Below are 19,799 nucleotides of genomic sequence, written 5' to 3' on the forward strand. Positions count from 1 at the left end.
AGTAGCTGGGACTACAGGCACACACTACCCTGCCCAGCTAATTTTTGTATTTCATATAATAATGATTCTGTTCTGACTTCTTGACACTACCGTTATTTCAGGGACTTACTTTTAAAGCTTAGACAGGACTATGGAACACATCCCAGATGTGAGAACTGGATTAATACTGAGCCCACAACCTAATCCATTAAACCAGAGCAGCACATTTTTGTCCTAGAGTCCTCTGGGAATGTATTTCAGCAGGCATTAACTGAACCACCTCACTAAGGCAAAGGTATCCTTATATAAGCCAAGTGTCAACTAGCAGAGGGAGGAGCAAGAGTCTCCCCAACCCGTCTGAGAAATAGCTGCAGATATTATAGTAACCACGTCTAATCTTTGAGGGTTATAGGTTCTGAAACCCTCCATAATAGGAGAATTTGCAGTTGTGAAACAAAATTTCAGGAGACCAGAGGGGAAGAGGACCAAAGCTGCAATGAATACATGAAAATTTATATAAATATTAAGTTCACCAAGAAAGCAACAACAACATCTGAAATCAAGATAATACCAATGACATCTTATGCATCTTGAATTTGCACAATTGAGCATTGTACAAACTGCACTATCTCATGACTCATTACATCTTATATCACGGGAGAACCCTGGGACCCTGGAGACTTTGATGAGTCATGATGGAATGCAGAGCCCCAAAATAGCTTCCCATAGTGAACTTGGCATGCCAGCCCAGCTAGGCCCTGGCCAAGCTCAGGGCTAGAATGCCCAAGGAGATATTTTTCAAGCCCTGAATGACACTCCACTGGAGGGAACAGGCCTGATTAGAGACTGGAGTTGGGTGGTACTAGGCAAAACTGCTGGTTCCAAACTGGGAAAACAAGACTTCAGTAATTCCACAAACTTCCAATTCTGTGGCTCACTCTTATAGTGGGTGGCATTTTCTGGAGTGAGGCTGGATGGTACCTGGGAGTCTGGAGGCTCTTCTGGCTCTCATGATATGGAGGGTTCAGCTTCTTAACACCCTTGCAGCTCTGACTCCAGTAGTGGGACATATTTTGGTGAAGTTAGAGAAGTAAGAGAAATAAGGAATGGTATGTGGGTATGTGTGTGTGTTTTCTGTCTTTTGTGATGTTCAAACAGGGAGTCAGTAGGTAGAAATGACTCAACTGGAGAAGGATGTTCTCATGCTAACAGAAGTGCTTATCCAACCTGAATACTTGAAATCATGCACATTGCCTTTGGAGCAACATGAATATGCTAAGAGAGATACTTCCTAGTCAAAATGTATCACCATGAGTTCTCCTGACCCTTAAAAATTGACACCAAGGTTTCCTTTCTTTTCAGGTCCTCAAGTATGTTCCATGTAATGAAGCACAATCATTACAGCTCTCGATTTGGCAGCAAACTTGGGCTGCAGTGCATTGGTATGCATGAGAAAGGCATCATATTTAACAACAATCCAGATCTCTGGAAAACAACTCGGCCCCTCTTTATGAAAGGTAAGCAGGCACTTAGCTATAATCTTCTTTTTTGTCTATGAATGTGCCTTTGTTGAAATCGTATTTTATTTTTTAAAAAATATTTATTTATTTATTGAGATGGGGTCTGACTCTGTCACCCAGGCCAGAGCAAAGTGGCACAACCTTGGCTCACTGTAGTCTCTGCCTCCCAGGCACAGGTGATCCTCCCACTTCAACCTCCCAAGGAACTGGGGCTACAGGTTTGCACCACCACACCTGGCTAGGTTTTGTATTTTTTGTAGAGTTGGGGTTTTGCCACGTTTGAGATCAGGCTGGTCTCGAACTGCTGGTCTCAAACAATCAACCCGCCTCAGCCTCTCAAAGTGCTGGGATTACAGGCGTGAGCATTACCATGCCCAGTCTGAAATCATATTTTGAATTCTACTGCATCACAACTTTCAAATAATAAAGGTGGAAGAGCTAACATACATTATACCTTTACTCTATAGTAGCCATTGTTCTAAACACTTGATATTTTTATCCCATGGCAGCCCCTTGTGGTAAATGTTGTTATCATCTACAATTGACAGAAAATGAAGACATAAAGAGGTTAAGTAACTTGCCCAAGATCCAACCCTAAGTAAATAATGGCCCAGAATATAATCCCAAATCCTATATTTTTTGATCACCGCAAATTCTTTTCTTCTTATTGATGTGCAAAGCAATTTTATGGGCATAAAGAAGAGATGAAGCTATATAATTACAGTCATTTCAGTTATGAATTTAGCATGTCACCCATATGTTTCATTTAAACATGGCCAAATAATGTGTTTGCTGAGTCCTTGACTGACAGCCCAGATGATTTAGCGGAAAGGAATCTGTGAATGAAATTAGAGAATTTTAGAACTGAGAAGGACCATATATGTTGTCTCAACTAGCCTCTGATTTTAATAGCTGAGGAAATAAAGTCCCAAAGAAGTTATGATTTTCACCCAGGCAAAATAGGGAGTAATGGATAAGCTGAGACCCAGTTGCAAGCCTCCTTATCCAGTGATTTTTCCCCTTTACCTCACCATGCTGGAAACAGAACTGTTGGGGAATACACATGACTAACCCCTGACATTACTATCAAGCATCAAGAAAGATAATCATGCCCTGGAAACGCTAGTGATAGAATCTGGGGCTAGATGATTTTAGGTCTGGCCCTGTCTATGTACAGCCTTCCCTCCAGCAGCTTGTGCTGTGAACCTAGCTAGCCACCTTCTGTGTGACTGCTAAGATAGGAAGAGCTATGCCAGGACCTGGGCCCCCTGGGTGTTGAGCCCAGCCTTCAGAGCTGCCCCTCACCAAGACTCAGCACAACTCTTGCTTCAGACCCCAGAGTATCACTTCCCTATTGCTGCTGTAACAAATTACCACAAACTAAGTGGCTTAAAATAACACATTTATCTCACAGTTTTATAGGTCAGAAGTCTGACATGGATCTCAATGAGCTGAAAATCAAGGCACAGGCAAGGCTATGTCCCTTTCTGGGGGCTCTAGGAAAGAGCCTTTCTTTGTCTTTTCCAGTTCTAGAGGCCACCCACATTCCTTTGCTTGTGGATCTTTCCTCCAGCTTCAAAGCCAACAACAGTGGGTTGAGTCCTTTTCATGTTACGTCTCTCGGACCCACCTTCTGTCATCCCATCTTTCTCTGGCTTTGACCTCAGCTGGGAAAGGTTCTTTGCTTTTAAGAACTCATGATTAGGTGTGAGAACTCACCTGTTCTCAAGGTCCTTAACCTTAGTCATATTTTCTAAGTCCCCTTTTTCATGTAAGGTAACATATTAGTAGGTTCTGGGGATTATGACATAGACAAATTTAGGGTGCTATTATTCTGCCTATCACTCATGTTGGGGGAGATAAATCTCCTTATAGCTTACAAAACTATGGAATGCATTAAAGGAAAAAGTATAGGACTCAGTATTACGGGTTATGGGTTCGAGTCCCAGCACTGCTACTTGCTAGCTATGTGACCTCAGGCAAGTCACTTTGCCTTTCTGAGTTTCAGTTCCCCTATCTAAAAAAGGTGATAAACGTTATAAAACTTGCACTCTAGGGCTACTGTGAAGAACAAATGAAATAATGCTGTCAGATCCCATAGAAATGTACATTTGACTTTTTCATTGGACTCAGGTGTATTAGGAATATGTGAACTAGTATTTAGGAGTAGTTAATTTTACATACCAATATCCTCCAGGCTGACATGCAAGAGCTAATTAAAAGAACCTCTAAGTTCATTCATTTAACAAATTACTGTTCTTATCATTAAACTCAGTACCAAGATACAGTTACAAACAAGATGCCGTTCCTGACCTCAAGGAACTTTTAATGGGGGAGTTGGGGTTGAATTAGGAAGAGGCAGCTCAGCACATCACCAAATACCACCCTAGGTGATGGTAATACTGGCGGTGTGCACAGAGTGATGCCAAGTACAGATGAACAGGGCCTCTAAAGCACACTCAGGGACAAGAGAGACTTTTCAGAGGAATGCATGCTTAAATGAGTTTTAAATGAAGGTAGAAGCTAATTGAGAAAACAAAGGACAAACATTCTAGGAGTAAAGAACAGGATATTCAAAGGCACAGATGAATAGATAATAGATAGACATGACACATCCAGGGACCTGTCAGTAAGCCCTTGTGCCCAGTGCAGACACATTCAGGGATGTGGCCAAGGGGAGGTCAGGGCCAGGTCACCAAAGACCTCTCAGTTAAGGCAAAGAATTGAGCTTATCTCAAAAGCCATGGAGAATTACTAAAGATTTTAAGCAGAATGACATGAACATATGTATATTATAAAAATCCCTCTGGTAGCAGAGTAAATGACTGATTGGAAGGAAGTAGGACTGTGAGCAGTGAGAACATTTATGAGCTACTGCAGTGATGCAGGAAGGGTGGAGTGGAGGCTGTGGGTTCAAGAGATGTCAAAAGGGTAGACCCTACAGTAGTAGACCCTACAGTACTTGGAAATTAGGCAAAACATCTTTGTGACTTTTTTTTAGATAGCCTTCTATATGGAAGATCAGGGTTTCTACAAGAAGTGCTACACAACTGGACTCAAATTTATAATGCCAAAAAATAAGGGGCTAATTACTTATTGGAAAGTTCACTGTGATGTCTGACATTTCTGTAATAAATGGGAGTCCTAGGCATTTTTCAATGAATCTCCTCTTAGACTCCCCGTTGGTTTTCCTGATATAGTAGAAAGTCTGACACAAGTTTTGGTATCTAAATCAGTAACATTAATTAAAGTATTGACTTACTGGGTGAGTCTGTAGGGAAATAATTAAGTGCAACTTAGGCAATGGTCCATCTTGGGAGGTGGGGAAGCATGGGGGCGAGGGGTGAAAAAATAGCATGTTTTTCCCAAAACTGCCAAGAAGTGTGTCCATGTTGATGATATTTGCTGATTGCTTGCCCAATTTTCATTTGACTGGATAGATTCAATACTTTTTGGCACATTTTAAAAATTAAATCATATCTATATCATACCACTATAAGCAATGTTATTACATTTTTGCCTATAAGTTTGGAATGTGGCTTCAAACTCTTTAACATAGAGGCAAATCATGCATTGGCCTGGGAGAAATCCGCAAGTGACATTCTAAGCCAACCATTCCACACAAAGCATTGAGCCATTTGTCCTGCTTGCTGAAGTGGCAGTCACCCAGAGAACAACATCCTGGCCTTTCACATCTGCCAAGTCCTTCCTATGGTCAGAAAGCCTGTTCCTACCTCAACCTTCCTTCCAAGATGTACGGAAATCTTAAAAGTCTAGGACGAGTACTCAGGCTTCCTCAGGCTTCCTTTCTTATTTGCAAAGTATACCGTTAGGCATGGGGGTTCTACACCTAAACCTCTGTGTGTGTGTGTGTGTGTGTGTGTGTGTGTGAGAGAGAGAGAGAGAGAGAGAGAGAGAGACAGGATAGTCTTCTTCTGGAGTTACATCTACAAAGTTTCCCAACATTTTTCATCCCATTTCAAAGACTGACGTTAATAGCAAATCTGAATAATAAAAGACTTAAAAAGAGAGATTACTCCTAAAAGAAGCTTAAAGAAACTTAAGACATAGGGAGAAAGGGGCACCTTAAGGGTTAAACCCTCCTGTGTAGGCCACCTTCCATCAGGACCCACAAGCCACTGCTCAGATGGTCAGGAACAGGGCAAGAGTGAGATCAGAGCCAGTTTATTCTGTTTTCATTCATTCATTCATTCCTCTATGGGAAAAAAATATGTATGAGGGCCCCTATGGACCATTAGCTTGAAGTGCAATGCTAATGAGCAGCTTTCACTGTCCTTAGAGAGCCCTCAGTTCAGTGAGAGAAGACTGGTAAGCAAGCAAGGAATTGCTTAGCTGCCATGCCATTGGTTGAGTAAAATAAACCTGGAAGTAGTGTGAAGAGAAATCAAAATTCAGAGAAGGGCACTTTGGGGGATTTATACGACTAGTCTTTTACACTGAAACAGGAAGCACCTTAGATCAAATAGTTAGGATCCAATTTGACCAGTTTTGCAGGAATATCCTGCCACCTGTTGAAACACAAAATAAATATGACTCTAGGCAAATCCAAATCATCTTTAGAGGGAAATGTATACAATAAATATGAAATATTACTGATTTGTGATTTATGACCACAAGTACTAAATGTTTCATTTGCAATCTCGTAAATAACTGGCTAGAGCATGAAGAAAAGTTTAATTTTTAATAGTTTGTTTAAATTAATACTTATCCCTACTTTCCTTCAACTCATCATTCTTAACCATAGGATACATGATTATGGAAAATTAAGAGACCACACAAAAGCATAAGAAAAGATTATGAAAATTTCCACCCAATTATTAAATAAAAAATTGTGGACAATTAAGTTCCAACATAAAAAGCCAAAATGGCCTGATGTGTGTGTGCCCTGGAGTTCATGATGCCTGATTCTCTGATGTGTACCCTGCAGCTCTGTCAGGCCCTGGCCTTGTTCGCATGGTCACAGTCTGTGCTGAATCCCTCAACACGCACCTGGACAGGTTGGAGGAGGTGACCAATGAGTCAGGCTTCGTCGACGTGTTGACCCTCCTGCGTTGCGTCATGCTGGACACCTCTAACATGCTCTTCTTGAGGATCCCTTTGGACGGTACTGAAATTTTCACTCTTGCATCTGGACCTTCTGTCCTTTATTGAACAAGGGGCTAGGAGGGATAGCAGACCAAAGGAATCATATGTCGTTTTCTACATTGCTCTTGTTGAAACATTTCTAAGTGCTCCTGGGTTTTTTTTCCCTGGTGTTGCTGCTTTGTTCACGTATAAAATATAAATTTCCATAAAGTAGGAGCCAGCATCTATTTCTTTTGTGTCTCTCTTCATTGCTCTAGGAAATAGAATTCTACCTAAAGTTGAAACTTAACAAATGTGTTAGTTCATTTAGTTATTACTATATCCTATTACTAATCAACTTGATATATTTAACCATTTCCAACTGTTCTTTTGAGCATGATATATATATACATATATACATATACATATACATACACATATACACACATCCCTCCCTCAAAGCTACCAAACATGAAAGCATTGTGTCTATAAAATAAAAACGTCAATACTGCTGGTGACACTGATGCTGATGGAAATTATAATATTAGCTGCCATTAACATAGTATCTAATGTGTGTGCCAAACAGTATTAAAAATTGCTGTATATACATGTTTGCCATTTATTATTTATAACCTTAACAAGAGGTCTCACTCAAAAGGCTGCTTTCCCCACTATGATATAGAAATGAATATCAAAACATGTGCATGCTCATGTCAAACTCATAGAACTTGATTTTATTTTGGCAGGATTAAACCAATTTGCAACTGCCAGAATTTCAGCTAGTCCTTAAAAAGTTGTGCCATTGTGCAAAAGTCCTTGAATTCTTTGATAACTTTTTAACCTAATGATCAAATACCTGACAGGAATGGAATGGACTTATACCTAATTGTTTCACACTGTTTTCTATGGGTTACATTTTTCATTGCCATTGTGATCTTTATCCACACACTCACTCTGTAAAATGAATTCACTATTCTGATTTTGTACTCATCTATAAGGGATTCTGACAGATTCTGACTTGTAGTAGTTTACCTGGAAAGTATAGGAATTAAAAAATTGGCATTCTTTCCAGTATACCTTTTTTATTTTTTTCTTAAATACATTTATATTATGTACTACTCTTAAAGAATGTTTTAGTCTCCATTTCAGTAATCTGTGCATAAGGTTACTAATATGCATGCACAAAGAAAAATTCAAAAGCCCATTCGGGTATATTTTAGAACATTATTTACCACTAAATATTTATATAGTTGACATAATGCTTACTATAATAATAATAGAATGGTAACAGAATTTTTTTTTTTTACTTCTTATCCATAGGCATTGGCTTTATATTGCCTCAAGAGGAGTAGAATTTATTAAACAAGATTCCTAAATCCATAACTCGTATTGTGACTTCATACATTTTGTAACCCTAATAGTGACTATACCCTAAAAACCTATAAATCCCCCAAATCACTCTACTGATTTAAAAAAAAAGTGCATGCAACTCTACCATCACCAAAAAGCAAACAATCATTTGAGTAGTTTGGTGGTTGCCAGAGGGCAGGAAGGGTAGTGGGGAGAAAAGAGATGAAGAAAAGTTGATTCATGGGTACAAAAATATAGGGAAATAGAAGAAACAAGATCTCGTGTTAGATAAATCAGTGTAGTGAAGAAAATAAATAATAATCTATGTATAACCAAACAGCTAGTAGAGAATAACTTGAATGTTCTCAGCATAAAGAAAAGATAAATGTTTAAGGTGATGAATATCCTCATTACCCTGATTTGGTTATTACACATTATACAAATGTATAAAAATATTACATGTACCTCTAAATATGTATATCTGTTATATATCAATAAAAAAGTAATCATTAGGATTAATTCCATTCTTCTGTTGACATTAAGTATGTACAACTCAATGTGACTTTTCCTGAATTAGCTTACACCAGTATTTGTTGATTCATACATTCATTTATCAAATACTTGATTGCCTACTTTATGCCAGGCACTGTTGTGGGTTCTGGGGACATAATAGTCAACTAGACAGATAAAGTTCTTGCCTTCAAGTTCTTGCCTACATTCCAGTGGGAGATGTGTACAGAAAAAAAAAATCTAATAACATATTAGGCAATGTTAAGTGCCTTGAAGGAAAAATGAAGCAGGGCAAGAGGATAGGAAGTGTGAAGGAGGGCGACAGTGGGCGTGGGCATGGATGTCATGGAGAGGTGGTCAGGAAAGGTCTCTGCAGAGAAGACGTTTGGCCGTAGCTCAAATTTGTTGAGGCCACAAGCCACAAGTAGATTCGAGGGTAGAACACTTCAGGCAGAGGAACAATGCATACTTTTAACATTTGCTCCAACCAACTGACCTGGAACACATGCTGCCTGGTATACCACACTTGGACACATAGACAAGCTATAAGTCCTCCCTATTTACTCATCTCTCCTACTCCAACTACTCCATACAAGAGCTGTAGAAACTTCATCTGATGGCCATTTGGATGGCAGCCTTCAATCACTTGAAGAATTTTTAGTCAAACTATCTCACCTGATCTCTTTTCAGGCAGGGATGCCACTCCCAGGTTGCCTGTTCCTACAGACATCACTTCTAAAGTGAGACAGGCATATATTTTACAAGTCCAGGCTCCCTGGTCCCCCTCTAGCCTTGCTCATTAGGAAGGATCATGTAAAAGGAATTGTAAATCTCTCCATTCATTTTTGGATCCAGACTGTGATGCTGGCAAACCTGTGAAACCCACAGTTACATAATCCCTTTTCACAGGGGTCCATGTTGAACTCTCAATTTGCCTAAGGGATCCAGTGCAAGAAAGAGAAAAAGACATGGTCCTGAGGTCAGACAGAACCAGCTCCAGCCTCAGGGCCTGCCTGTCAGCCACACTAGCTGTATGGTTTTGGGCAAGCTTCCGAATTTCTATGAATTACAATCTCTTCAACTGCAAAAGGATGACACCACAACGGCCATGGCAAGATTGTAAAGATTAAATTAAAAATCTCTTTCACAAAGCGCCTAGCATGATGACTAGTATTCAGCAGTTGAAAATAAGTATCTGTTCCCTTCCCTTTTGTATATTAGCTGGTATAATTTGAAAAAGCAAGGGTTTTCTTCCCTCTAGTATTCAATTTAATTAAAGAGCATTCATTAAGAGCTGATTGTACAGGAGGCTTAGGACAAGGCATTGAAGAACACAAGAAGAATTCTACGCTCTGGACTGAATTTAAATAACTATGAAAGCTATGTGATGAGTGCTATAGGGAAAAGTGAATAAAGCACCATGAGAACACGATTAGAAGCTATTAAGTGTGTACTCCAGGTAAACTGTCCACTTCATGGCTCTGCTTACCTGACACCAAATGAAGTTAAAATGTGGTTGTTAGCCACCTACCAGGCTCTGCTTTTTGCCCTCCCAGTTACCAGTGTGATGGCCATATCAGCCATAGTTACTAGTTCCATTTGTCCAGAGAAACAGGAGCTAGTTAGAAGCGCAGCCCAAGGAGGATATGTGAGATTCTAGGCTGAAAACACAAACTTGAAAACTGGCAACTCATTGCCAATGTGGATGGCAAGGAGAAAAAATCAGAGCTTGATTTGTCCTGTAGTATTCACATGGCTAAAGCCCCTACTGAAGATGAAAACTTGCTTAGCTTAGAACCTTAGCCTGTTAGGACAATCTACAGGGAATGTTTTCTGCACAGAGCACCCCTCTTAGGCTCACATTTTGTTCAACTGCTTTCTTCTGTGTGTGGTTTTTTTTTCTACAGAAAGTGCCATCGTGTTTAAAATCCAAGGTTATTTTGATGCATGGCAAGCTCTCCTCATCAAACCAGACATCTTCTTTAAGATTTCTTGGCTATACAAAAAGTATGAGAAGTCTGTGTAAGTAATACAACTTTGGAAGATTTATGAGTACAATTGGATTGGTGTTTTACCCTTGTGTCTTTGCTGTTTTTTTTTTTTTTTTTTTTGGCCTCTTTGGTAACTTTTCTGCTCTCTGGAGCCCACAAGGAAGCTGTTGGTTAAGTTTCTGATTAAACACTTTTTACAGCAGTTTGGCTGCATTTGGCCAGACCAGAGAGTAAAAGCCTTTGGCTGGACAGCTTCTTAGCAAGGGGGCTGAGTATGTGGTCTGGGAGCTTCAACTTGGGAACTAGTACACACTAGTGTATTTTGAGTTGAAGAGAGGGGTTGACTGATCCTGTCATTAATATCTGTCAAAATTCTCTTTGCGCATCTGAAAAACTGGAACCACAGAATCAATTTATAGTTGTGCTATTTTTTAATGAATTTAACATAATTCAACTTGTAAGAACTGACAATAGTCTCAATAGAATTTTTTCATAATGAGTTTAGTTAACTTCAATAAAAAGTGTGTGGGTTTTTAAAATTATGTATCTTGTGTTTTGAGGGTCCTGAAATTGTCATCAAATGGCTTTGTTTTGGTCTTAGAATCCTCCAGCAGAAAGCTAGACAAATGCCCAGTGGCCTACAGACTAATCAATAGATTTGTAGAGTACAAGTAGCCAGTCAGTAAACACTGCTACCTCTAACCACCAGTAAAGAGCCTATGGAATCTAGAAGCAGAAATCCCTACTTTGTATCCTGTTTCTAATGGCCTTGGGAAGTTATTCAAAATAAGATATAACCTTTCTTCTGGAGTGAGGGCATAGGTTAATGAGATCGTATAAGTAAGGCAATTAGCAAAGAGCATGGCATATAGTAGGCACTAAATATGTTAGTTTCTCCCTTCCCTGTGTTCATATCTTCCTCAGATGTTCCTAACCATCTCAAGTTCTCCATCTCTAAATGAACCCAAGCTTGTCTGAAGACCTAACTTTATTCTGCTTGTGGATTTTGAAATTCATTAATATTAGTTTCTAGAGAAGAAGCCAACTTGATGTTGTTTTGTTTATTCTCTCGTGGTTGATGAGTACTAGGTGAATGTTTTAGACACTTGGTTCTTTACACATTTCATTTCTACCACAGCTTATTGTGACTTGAAAAAAAAAGATAAAAGATGCATCTCTTTACTGTGATCAGAGTTGGTGGCAGTGGTAGTGGTCTGAAGAGTTCATTATATAGCTCTTAGTCATTAGTTTAGCCTTGGTCTTGGGCAATGGACCCATAGAAACTTATTGTATGAGTCTGTATAAGGGTTTCTCTGAGGTTTCTGCAGTTCCATCAAGGAACTCTCTGTGAATTTAGAGGCTAGAGGTATTCCAACACCTCCTAGACCATTTGGGGCTAGTGCTCAGATAGGAATGCTACGAGCATTCTCAGCCTACTAGGAAGAGGGCACCACAGCCCAACGGAATGAATATCTGTTCTTTGTATATAGGAGATGCTCAGCAAATATTTGATGAATGCATGCATAAGGAGGGTATTTCAGTGTATAGATGAACATGCAACTTAGAATTTGAAAGACAGATTTTTTGTACCTTTAACATAGTACAGAACATTGTTCCCTGGGATAAGGGAATAATATGCTGAGAATGAACACATACACTGAAGGACAGAGACAAGAAAAATTGAATTTAGATTCAAGGTGACCTTATTTTTCATCTTGTCTGGTCCCTTCACTTTAAAAGGATGTAGAGCCCAGAGATTTAAGGTAGCTTACATAGAAAGAGAAGAACCTGAACTGGGACCTGACCCCACCCCATCCAGGTGTTCTTTCAACCACACTGCCAAGATGCATATAAATTTTTATGCAGCTAGTCATTCAACATATATTTACTTAGTGTTTACAATGTGGCAGAAACTAGTGAGGCATGAGAATAAATATCAAGAAAAATACCTAGTCACTGGAGTTTACTGTTTAGAACAGGAATCTCAAACTCCACAGTCTTCAGGGCTAGGCAAATAAAAGCAGGCTATGGGGGCTGGGAGCAGTGGCTCATGCCTGTAATCCCAGCACTTTGGGAGGCTGAGGTAGGCAGATCACCTGAGGTCAGGAGTTTGAGATCAACTCGATCAATATGGTGAAACCCTGTCTTTACTAAAAATACAAAAAATGAACTGAGTGTGGTGGCGGGCACCTGTAATCCCAGCTACTCAGGAGGATGAGGCAGGAGAATACCTTGAACCCAGGAGGCAGACGCTGCAGTGAGCTGAGATCATGACACTGCACTCCAGCCTGGGCAACAAATTGAGACTTTGTCTCAATTTTGGAAAAAAAAAAAAAAAAGCAGACTATAGGAATGTAAGACAAGTAAATGAAGGTACCTGTGGCAAACTGAAGAGTACATGACAGCATTCACAGGTTTGTTTTCGTTTTTTTAATTTAAACTTTGTGCCCGCCAAATCAGAAATTGAAAAACATTGTTAGATTTAGCCTTTTGGTATCAGTTTTTAACCCTTAGCTAGAAGTCACAGCCTTGATTTTGCTACCAGTATCCTAACCAGAACTCTTGGCTAACTGGCACCTTAACATGAAGTATAAGGTCTATGTAATTTAAGGGTATTTATGAAGAAATAAAACAGTAATTCACTTACTCATAAGCACCAATGAATTCAATTAAAGCAGATCGTTTTACCTAAACACATGGCAAATAAATCTGTTTTGCTAGATGTCTAAACTGAGTACAAACAGACTATATTTTGACTTTTTTTCCAGCAAGGATTTGAAAGATGCCATAGAAGTTCTGATGGCAGAAAAAAGATGCAGGATTTCCACAGAAGAGAAACTGGAAGAACATATAGACTTTGCCACTGAGTTGATTTTAGCCGAGGTATTGACCTGAACTAACCATAATTCCCATGCCAAACACATTATAACTGTGTAGAAGTGTGTAAAGATTCCCTTTTGTAACTGTTGCATATTTCTGCTTTTAAATACTTTCTCTAGCAGTTTTGTAATCCCAATCCAAATAGCCCACACATTAGATATTTCAGTCAGACCTTTAAGATTGAAACATTCTAGTAAGACTGACTACTAAGCTTGTGACTCCTCTGTATCACAGTATAAAATATGAAAACAAGGTGGGGGAGCCCAAAGACACTATATACATAGACAATCAGCCGCGTTGTACATCTTTCAGCTCAAGGTTGTCATGTAGAATGTCCACAGTCAATCACAGAGACATGTGGTTTCTATGATTTCATTTTGTTGAGACTGTTGATCATTGAGTGTAACCTCCCCTCATTTTTTGAAACTTTGATTGACTTTTCCAAATTTTTCCCGTCTTCCAATTGTTCAGAAACGTGGTGACCTGACAAGAGAGAACGTGAACCAGTGCATGTTGGAAATGCTGATTGCAGCTCCTGACACCATGTCTGTCTCTCTGTTCTTCATGCTATTCCTGATTGCAAAGCACCCTAATGTGGAAGAGGCAATAATGAAGGAAATCCAGACTGTTGTTGGTAAGAATTTATCAAATAAATAATACAGCTTAAAAAAACAATTTCTTCTGAATGTTTTTTCTTATGCCCTAAGAATCTGATATCAAACATAATTTTTTTTATAATTTACTCCAAACAATATAGCAAGACATTCTGTCACGGGTGATTATACCAGATAGACTGAAAAGATAGTTCTTTCTGCATTTTTAATCATAAAAATAATACATGCTCATTGGGAGGAATTTAAACCACGGAGTGACATGTAAAGCCGTAAGTGACATTCCCCCCAATCCCTTCCACTCTCCTCTCCAGCAACCATTGTTAATAGTTTGCTGCGTGTTTGTTAAGATCTTTTTCTATGTGCCCACAAACACATACTTATGATTGGATTTGTCTATTTTACAAAAACATGGGGTCATATATAATGTTCTGCCTACCTTGTCAGTTACAAAAGACTTCTGCATCTCCCAGGGAAATGATCATCTATCACTTATAGCAGTGTTTCTGGGCTTCAAGCAGCCCATTCACAAATGAACTTCCCATTTGCGGCAGAAGAAAGAGGCGAGGATGACAGCAAAGACGGGAGGGATAGAATTTCCCTTTCCACTCCAATCCAGTGATGCTGGCCCCTTCCTTTCCCCTGCCCTCTCCTCCTCTTCAGGGGAGCTCCCAGGACCACACTCAGGTCTTCCCCAATTCTACCTCTTCATTGTGCTGCCTCAGCTTCAGTTTCATCCTGCTCCACTGTTCTACAGAAACAATGCCACCTTAGAAAGAAATCAAACTTGCTTTCTGGGAGAACGCAGAATTCCTCATTTGATATTTCCTTCACATGAGTAATCTTTTAGGAACACATTTCTTACAGATGTGAAGAGATATCACAGAATGTAAATTTCCCTCTCTTTACACAGTCCCTGCAAAACAAGTTATTTGCTTGTAGAAGGGCATCATCTTTTTCAAACCATTGGAGTGCTGCTTGAAATAGTTAAACATAAGGGGAAATTTCATTGAAGGGTTAAATATGTGAGAAAAGGGATCTGCAGATGCCTCACACAGGTGGAAAAATTCCTGGCTAGGTAGAGAGCAATGAACCAGAATAACATCTGGACTCCAAATTTCAGAATGTTTTCTCAAGTGCCTCCTATCAGGCTCTCAGGTTCTGTGCCAGGTGCAGGGCTATAGCCCTGAACAAGCCAACACCATCGCTGCACTCATGTGCTCATGGGCTGGTGGGGAAAAGAAAACAAGCTCAATAAAGAAAGAGGGAAGGAGGGAGTTCATAAGCCTTTAATACACATTGAATACATTTATTCGAGAGGTGAAATGTGCGTGTACAAGTTGATGTTCCCGACACTTCAAAAAGCCTCTGCAAAGATGGAAAAGCAGCAGAGCCAACTGCAAATATCCATGCTCCCTCCTGTGTGCCACGCACAGACTCGGTAACTACTTCCTAGTGAGCACCTTTGGTCACATTCTCCATCATCTTCCTTTCTACTTCCCCACCCCAGATATACAGACCCCATTACCCTTGAGTGTGCCAAGGGGAAGGGCCATGAGAGTACTCTGACCAAACTAGACCTTTCCTCAGTGGCTTGGCTGTACAGGAGACAGGGCTGCCTCGGGACCGTGGGCTATTTTTGATTCTGCAAAAGTGGCATCTCTAAAGCTTTGCCATGTCTGGGAGTAATCTGAGCCTCTTAGACCAGTATCAGGCCAATCTGAGACAGTGGGGGTGTCCGTCAATCACCAACTCACCCACGGCTGATCTGAGGCACCTATTTTGTTGTGGGGGAGAAGAATGTCCTTGTCACTCTACTGCAGAAGATCTTCTTGATGAGATGCAGATGAACTATCAGTGACATGTATGAGCAGATGACTGCACAGGTAATCAGAGGAGAACATTTCATTGAAATGGATCAAATCTGCCATCTCACTTTGACTCTGCAGCAGCCTGTGCATCATCTCTGGGGTGGCTGTGGTGTCTGTTTGCTCACAAGTGAAGAGAGGAAATGAATGTTCCTTATAATTTAGAGCAGGGAACAAAAACTCAAAGGTTTCAGAAAGCAGGCAGATAAGATGAATGCTTGAAGCAGATTGGGTGCGTTCTAGACAGAACTGCAGGACATATGCCCCCTCTAAACAGATAATTGGTCACTCAGCATCAGCTCATTATTGCTATGTGGGAATGTAAGTTCAGCGTCACCAAGTTTTCTGGATATTCAGGCTTTTCTATAAAATCTTCCAGTTTTTAAGGGAATTGTCTTCCTATCTGAATTTTTACAAAACATTCTATGGACCAAGCATAACATATTTGGTCCTGGTTGCTGGTGTGCATTAGAATTAGAGCCATCATTTTTTTTAAACCATGAGCAAACTGTTCCGTGGAAAAAGTAGGAGCTTTAATGCCAATCACAGGTGGCATTAAACTAACATTACCTTCTTTATCCCTTTTTTCTGTTTTCAAAGGTGAGAGAGACGTAAAGATTGATGATATACAAAAATTAAAAGTGGTGGAAAACTTCATTTATGAGAGTATGCGGTACCAGCCTGTTGTGGACTTGGTCATGCGCAAAGCCTTAGAAGATGATGTAATCGATGGCTACCCAGTGAAAAAGGGGACGAACATTATCCTGAATATTGGAAGGATGCACAGACTCGAGTTTTTCCCCAAACCCAATGAATTTACTCTTGAAAATTTTGCAAAGAATGTAAGAGCCCTTCCTTAAAACTGAGTGTGCCACTCTTGAAAATGTCAGCGTTAAATCCTCTCTGGTTCTCTGTGTTTGCACCATAAACATTTCATTTTTCTTACTCGTTCCCCTCTGCCACCTCACCAGGAGCACACATGTCCCCTAGCTTGGAGCAGGGCTCCTGTATTCATCCTCAAGTCAAGGATTCTGGGTCTCCAGCTCTAAGAAGTAGCTGCATAGTGGCCACAAAATAGGTGAAAAAGCCAGGCCCTTAATTTGCTCAAAATGAGGTGATTTTTACTTAACCCAGTCAACCTACTTTTCCATTTAAACTTTGTCATGTCATCATATTTGGCTATAGCACCATCTGAGCAAAGGAAAGTCCATTACTGCTTCAGATGGAAATCAAACGAGACAAAAAGATTTGGTTTTTGCAAAGTGCCTTTGGTTCATCAAATGGCCCCATGAACAGCAGGTCCCATTCTAAACAGGGCTTACTAATTAGAAGAGAGTCCGTTTTTCTTTTTCTATGATTGATGTGTACTAGATATTCCACTTTCATTATGTCAAATTTTAGGCAATATGTTTTTCGATCTGAATTAAATAAGCAGTTCCCTAAGTGCCTTTTTTTCAATTTGCATATGGTGTAGAAACGTGATGCTACTTAATTCAGTATGCTAATTCATCTTGTTTCTACATAGGCAATCCAGATAATGCCATGTAAATCAGTCAATTGGTCAACAAAAATTTATTGAACATCTACTATATGCCAGGCAGTAAGTCCAGATGTGGACAAGACAGATGTGGTCCTCATTAATTTTCTACATAACTAAAAATAGTTCGATGATTAGCGCTGAGTAGGCCAGTAATCTACATCTTTGCTTGCTTTCGTCTCTTATTTGGTGCCACACAAAAATGATCTTTGCCTGACTGACTTGTAAAACAATAGTAAATCTGTATCTATTCCACAGAACTACCTGATTATACTAAAACTGGCTATAATAAGATGATTTGCATTGCTTTACCCCAGCACATGAAAGGCAAAACTGGGGACTCTTTGAGGCTGGATCTGTCTGTGTTGGATCACAAGGGGTGAATCAAACAGGACAGAGAAGGGGCTTATTTGAGTTCCAGTTGTCCATCTGAGGGGGTGGGGGGCATTGTGGCTGACACCCCAAAACAGAGTGTTCTGACTGACCAATATTTTCAGAATGAATCCAACAGAGATTAAATGACTCTAGCCTTTAATATTCTGGGTAACTGTCATTTTCACAGGTTCCTTATAGGTACTTTCAGCCATTTGGTTTTGGGCCCCGTGCCTGTGCAGGAAAGTACATTGCCATGGTGATGATGAAATCCATTCTCGTTACGCTTCTGAGAAGATTCCACGTGAAGACATTGGGAGGAGAGTGTGTTGAGAACCTACAGAAGACAAACGACTTGGCCTTGCACCCAGATCACACTAAAAGCATGCTGGAAATGATTTTTACCCCAAGAAACTCAGGCAGGTGCCTGGAACACTAAAGAAGGCCGGTCAGTACCAACTCTGAAGCATTTCTCATCAGTAGTTCACATATAAATCATCCATCCTTTCCAATAGTGTCATCCTCACAGTGAAATCTCAGTGACCATGATTTTATAGGCATACCTCCTGTGGGTTGTCAGCAAGCTGGGTGCTATTGGTCATCTGCCCCTATTCACACCAGAGAACCAGATTACAGGAGAAAAGGCAGAGGCCAAGAGTTTGAGGGAGAAATAGTGAAGAAACTGTATCCTTAAAGGCCCGATTCCACCAAAAGTGCTTTGAGAAGGATGGGCCTTCATTAGCAAAACGTATGTCTGGTTCCCCACTGGAGCTCTACTGCCTCACCCCAAGGGCATTTTTATGTCTAGGGCAGAAACACTCAAGTTGATTAGAAAGACCAGGCCAATGTCAGGGTACCTGGGTTCAAACACACATGCTATTGTGAATTAAAGTACTTTAATTTTGTTTTCTGTGGGAGTGGGACAGCAACATTCATACTCTTTGAAGAAATGCTTACAAATTCAGCATTTAACCCTTCCTGTGATTAAGCCCAATTAACTCCTGTTTGTGCACATATGATCTGTCTGTGGGAAAAGTTAAATCAGAGGAAATTATTTTCCAGTCTGTCAATTTATGCCTCAGCCATTTGCCTGTGCTCCAATTCATTGTATTACCTATAGATTCAAGTAATACAAGCTAATTTAGTAATAGCCTGGGTTAAGTATAATTAGGACCCTGTGTCTGCTGTAGAAAAAAAAATCACATGATATACTTCAAATAAAAATCCTTTTGGCATTTTCCATTGTTGCTTAACTCAATTAGTGTGGCTAACCAGGATATCATTGTAAATGTGGCATTGATTTGCTCTCACCACAGCTTCAGTGATTGGGAGAGGAAAAGTCCTCCACATCTGTATCTAATTCTACAACCCAGTGGGCTCAAACTTGTAAGGAATGCTCCTCTCCTCCCCTTATCCTTCTCCCTTGACATTTTCTCCCTCTTTCATCCCTTGACCCCAAAAGCCAGGGGCAACAGACACATAAACGTGGTCAGAGTAGAATCCCTGCAGTATTTTTTGATCCTATCTCAACTGTAACTGTTACCTGAGAGATTTAACGTTATCTAGCTCATAATTGTATGTGGTCATGGATAAAATACACACCTTGGAATTAGCTTTCTAAAGGAAATCAGATGAATGGATTAACTTTCCAAACACCACTTTACTTGTGTTATATAACCAATATGACTGTCTCTACTGAATGTCATTGAAAAACTGAAAAATTAAACTTATTTACAAATAGATAAACATTTGCAATTAAATCCATTGTCATCTCATTTAACTATTCTTTTCATCCTACTGTTTAGTAATAAGGCAACAGCTGAGTATAAAACAAGAGTATAATCTCCCTGAAAGCAGGAGCTACTTTCTTTCTTTTGTAATCCATCTCCATCCCTATCTCCCCATCCTGTCTCCCTGTATTCACTCCCAAGCTCAGTTCTGAATAGACTCTTCTGCTCAGAGATATACCCAACTGATGCAGAAACCAAGTAAAGAGGTAGCTATTCCAAGAATTTAAGAATGGACACCGGTAAAGAATAAAACGTTTATTGAACTTGAAATTATTTGGATCATCTATATGGCCTAAAAATATATGG

General features: G+C 39.9%; 1 protein-coding gene and 1 long non-coding RNA gene across 3 annotated transcripts in view; one reads left to right on the plus strand and one right to left on the minus strand.

Moving 5' to 3' along the window:
* Positions 1 to 2,331, minus strand: part of LOC108286666 — a 45,064-nt gene extending 42,733 nt beyond the window's left edge. The window contains exon 1 of the long non-coding RNA XR_005196343.1: positions 2,222 to 2,331. This is a non-coding gene — a long non-coding RNA (uncharacterized LOC108286666). The remainder of the gene's footprint in view (positions 1 to 2,221) is intronic.
* Positions 1 to 19,444, plus strand: part of CYP19A1 (cytochrome P450 family 19 subfamily A member 1) — a 99,941-nt gene extending 80,497 nt beyond the window's left edge. Inside the window, exons 4-10 of one of the 2 annotated variants that reach the window (XM_017504644.2) lie at positions 1,342 to 1,496; positions 6,448 to 6,624; positions 10,352 to 10,466; positions 13,204 to 13,318; positions 13,787 to 13,949; positions 16,395 to 16,636; positions 17,894 to 18,828. In XM_017504644.2, coding sequence (XP_017360133.1) covers positions 1,342 to 1,496; positions 6,448 to 6,624; positions 10,352 to 10,466; positions 13,204 to 13,318; positions 13,787 to 13,949; positions 16,395 to 16,636; positions 17,894 to 18,142 — 1,216 coding nt within the window. In that variant the 3' untranslated portion in view covers positions 18,143 to 18,828. Of the gene's footprint in view, positions 1 to 1,341; positions 1,497 to 6,447; positions 6,625 to 10,351; positions 10,467 to 13,203; positions 13,319 to 13,786; positions 13,950 to 16,394; positions 16,637 to 17,893 lie in introns of both variants that reach the window. The other variant, XM_017504643.2, reaches the window with a different exon arrangement.
* Positions 19,445 to 19,799: the final 355 nt, after the last annotated feature.

This window comes from Cebus imitator, unplaced genomic scaffold, assembly GCF_001604975.1.
Source record: "Cebus imitator isolate Cc_AM_T3 unplaced genomic scaffold, Cebus_imitator-1.0 Scaffold325, whole genome shotgun sequence".
Lineage (NCBI taxonomy): Eukaryota > Metazoa > Chordata > Mammalia > Primates > Cebidae > Cebus > Cebus imitator.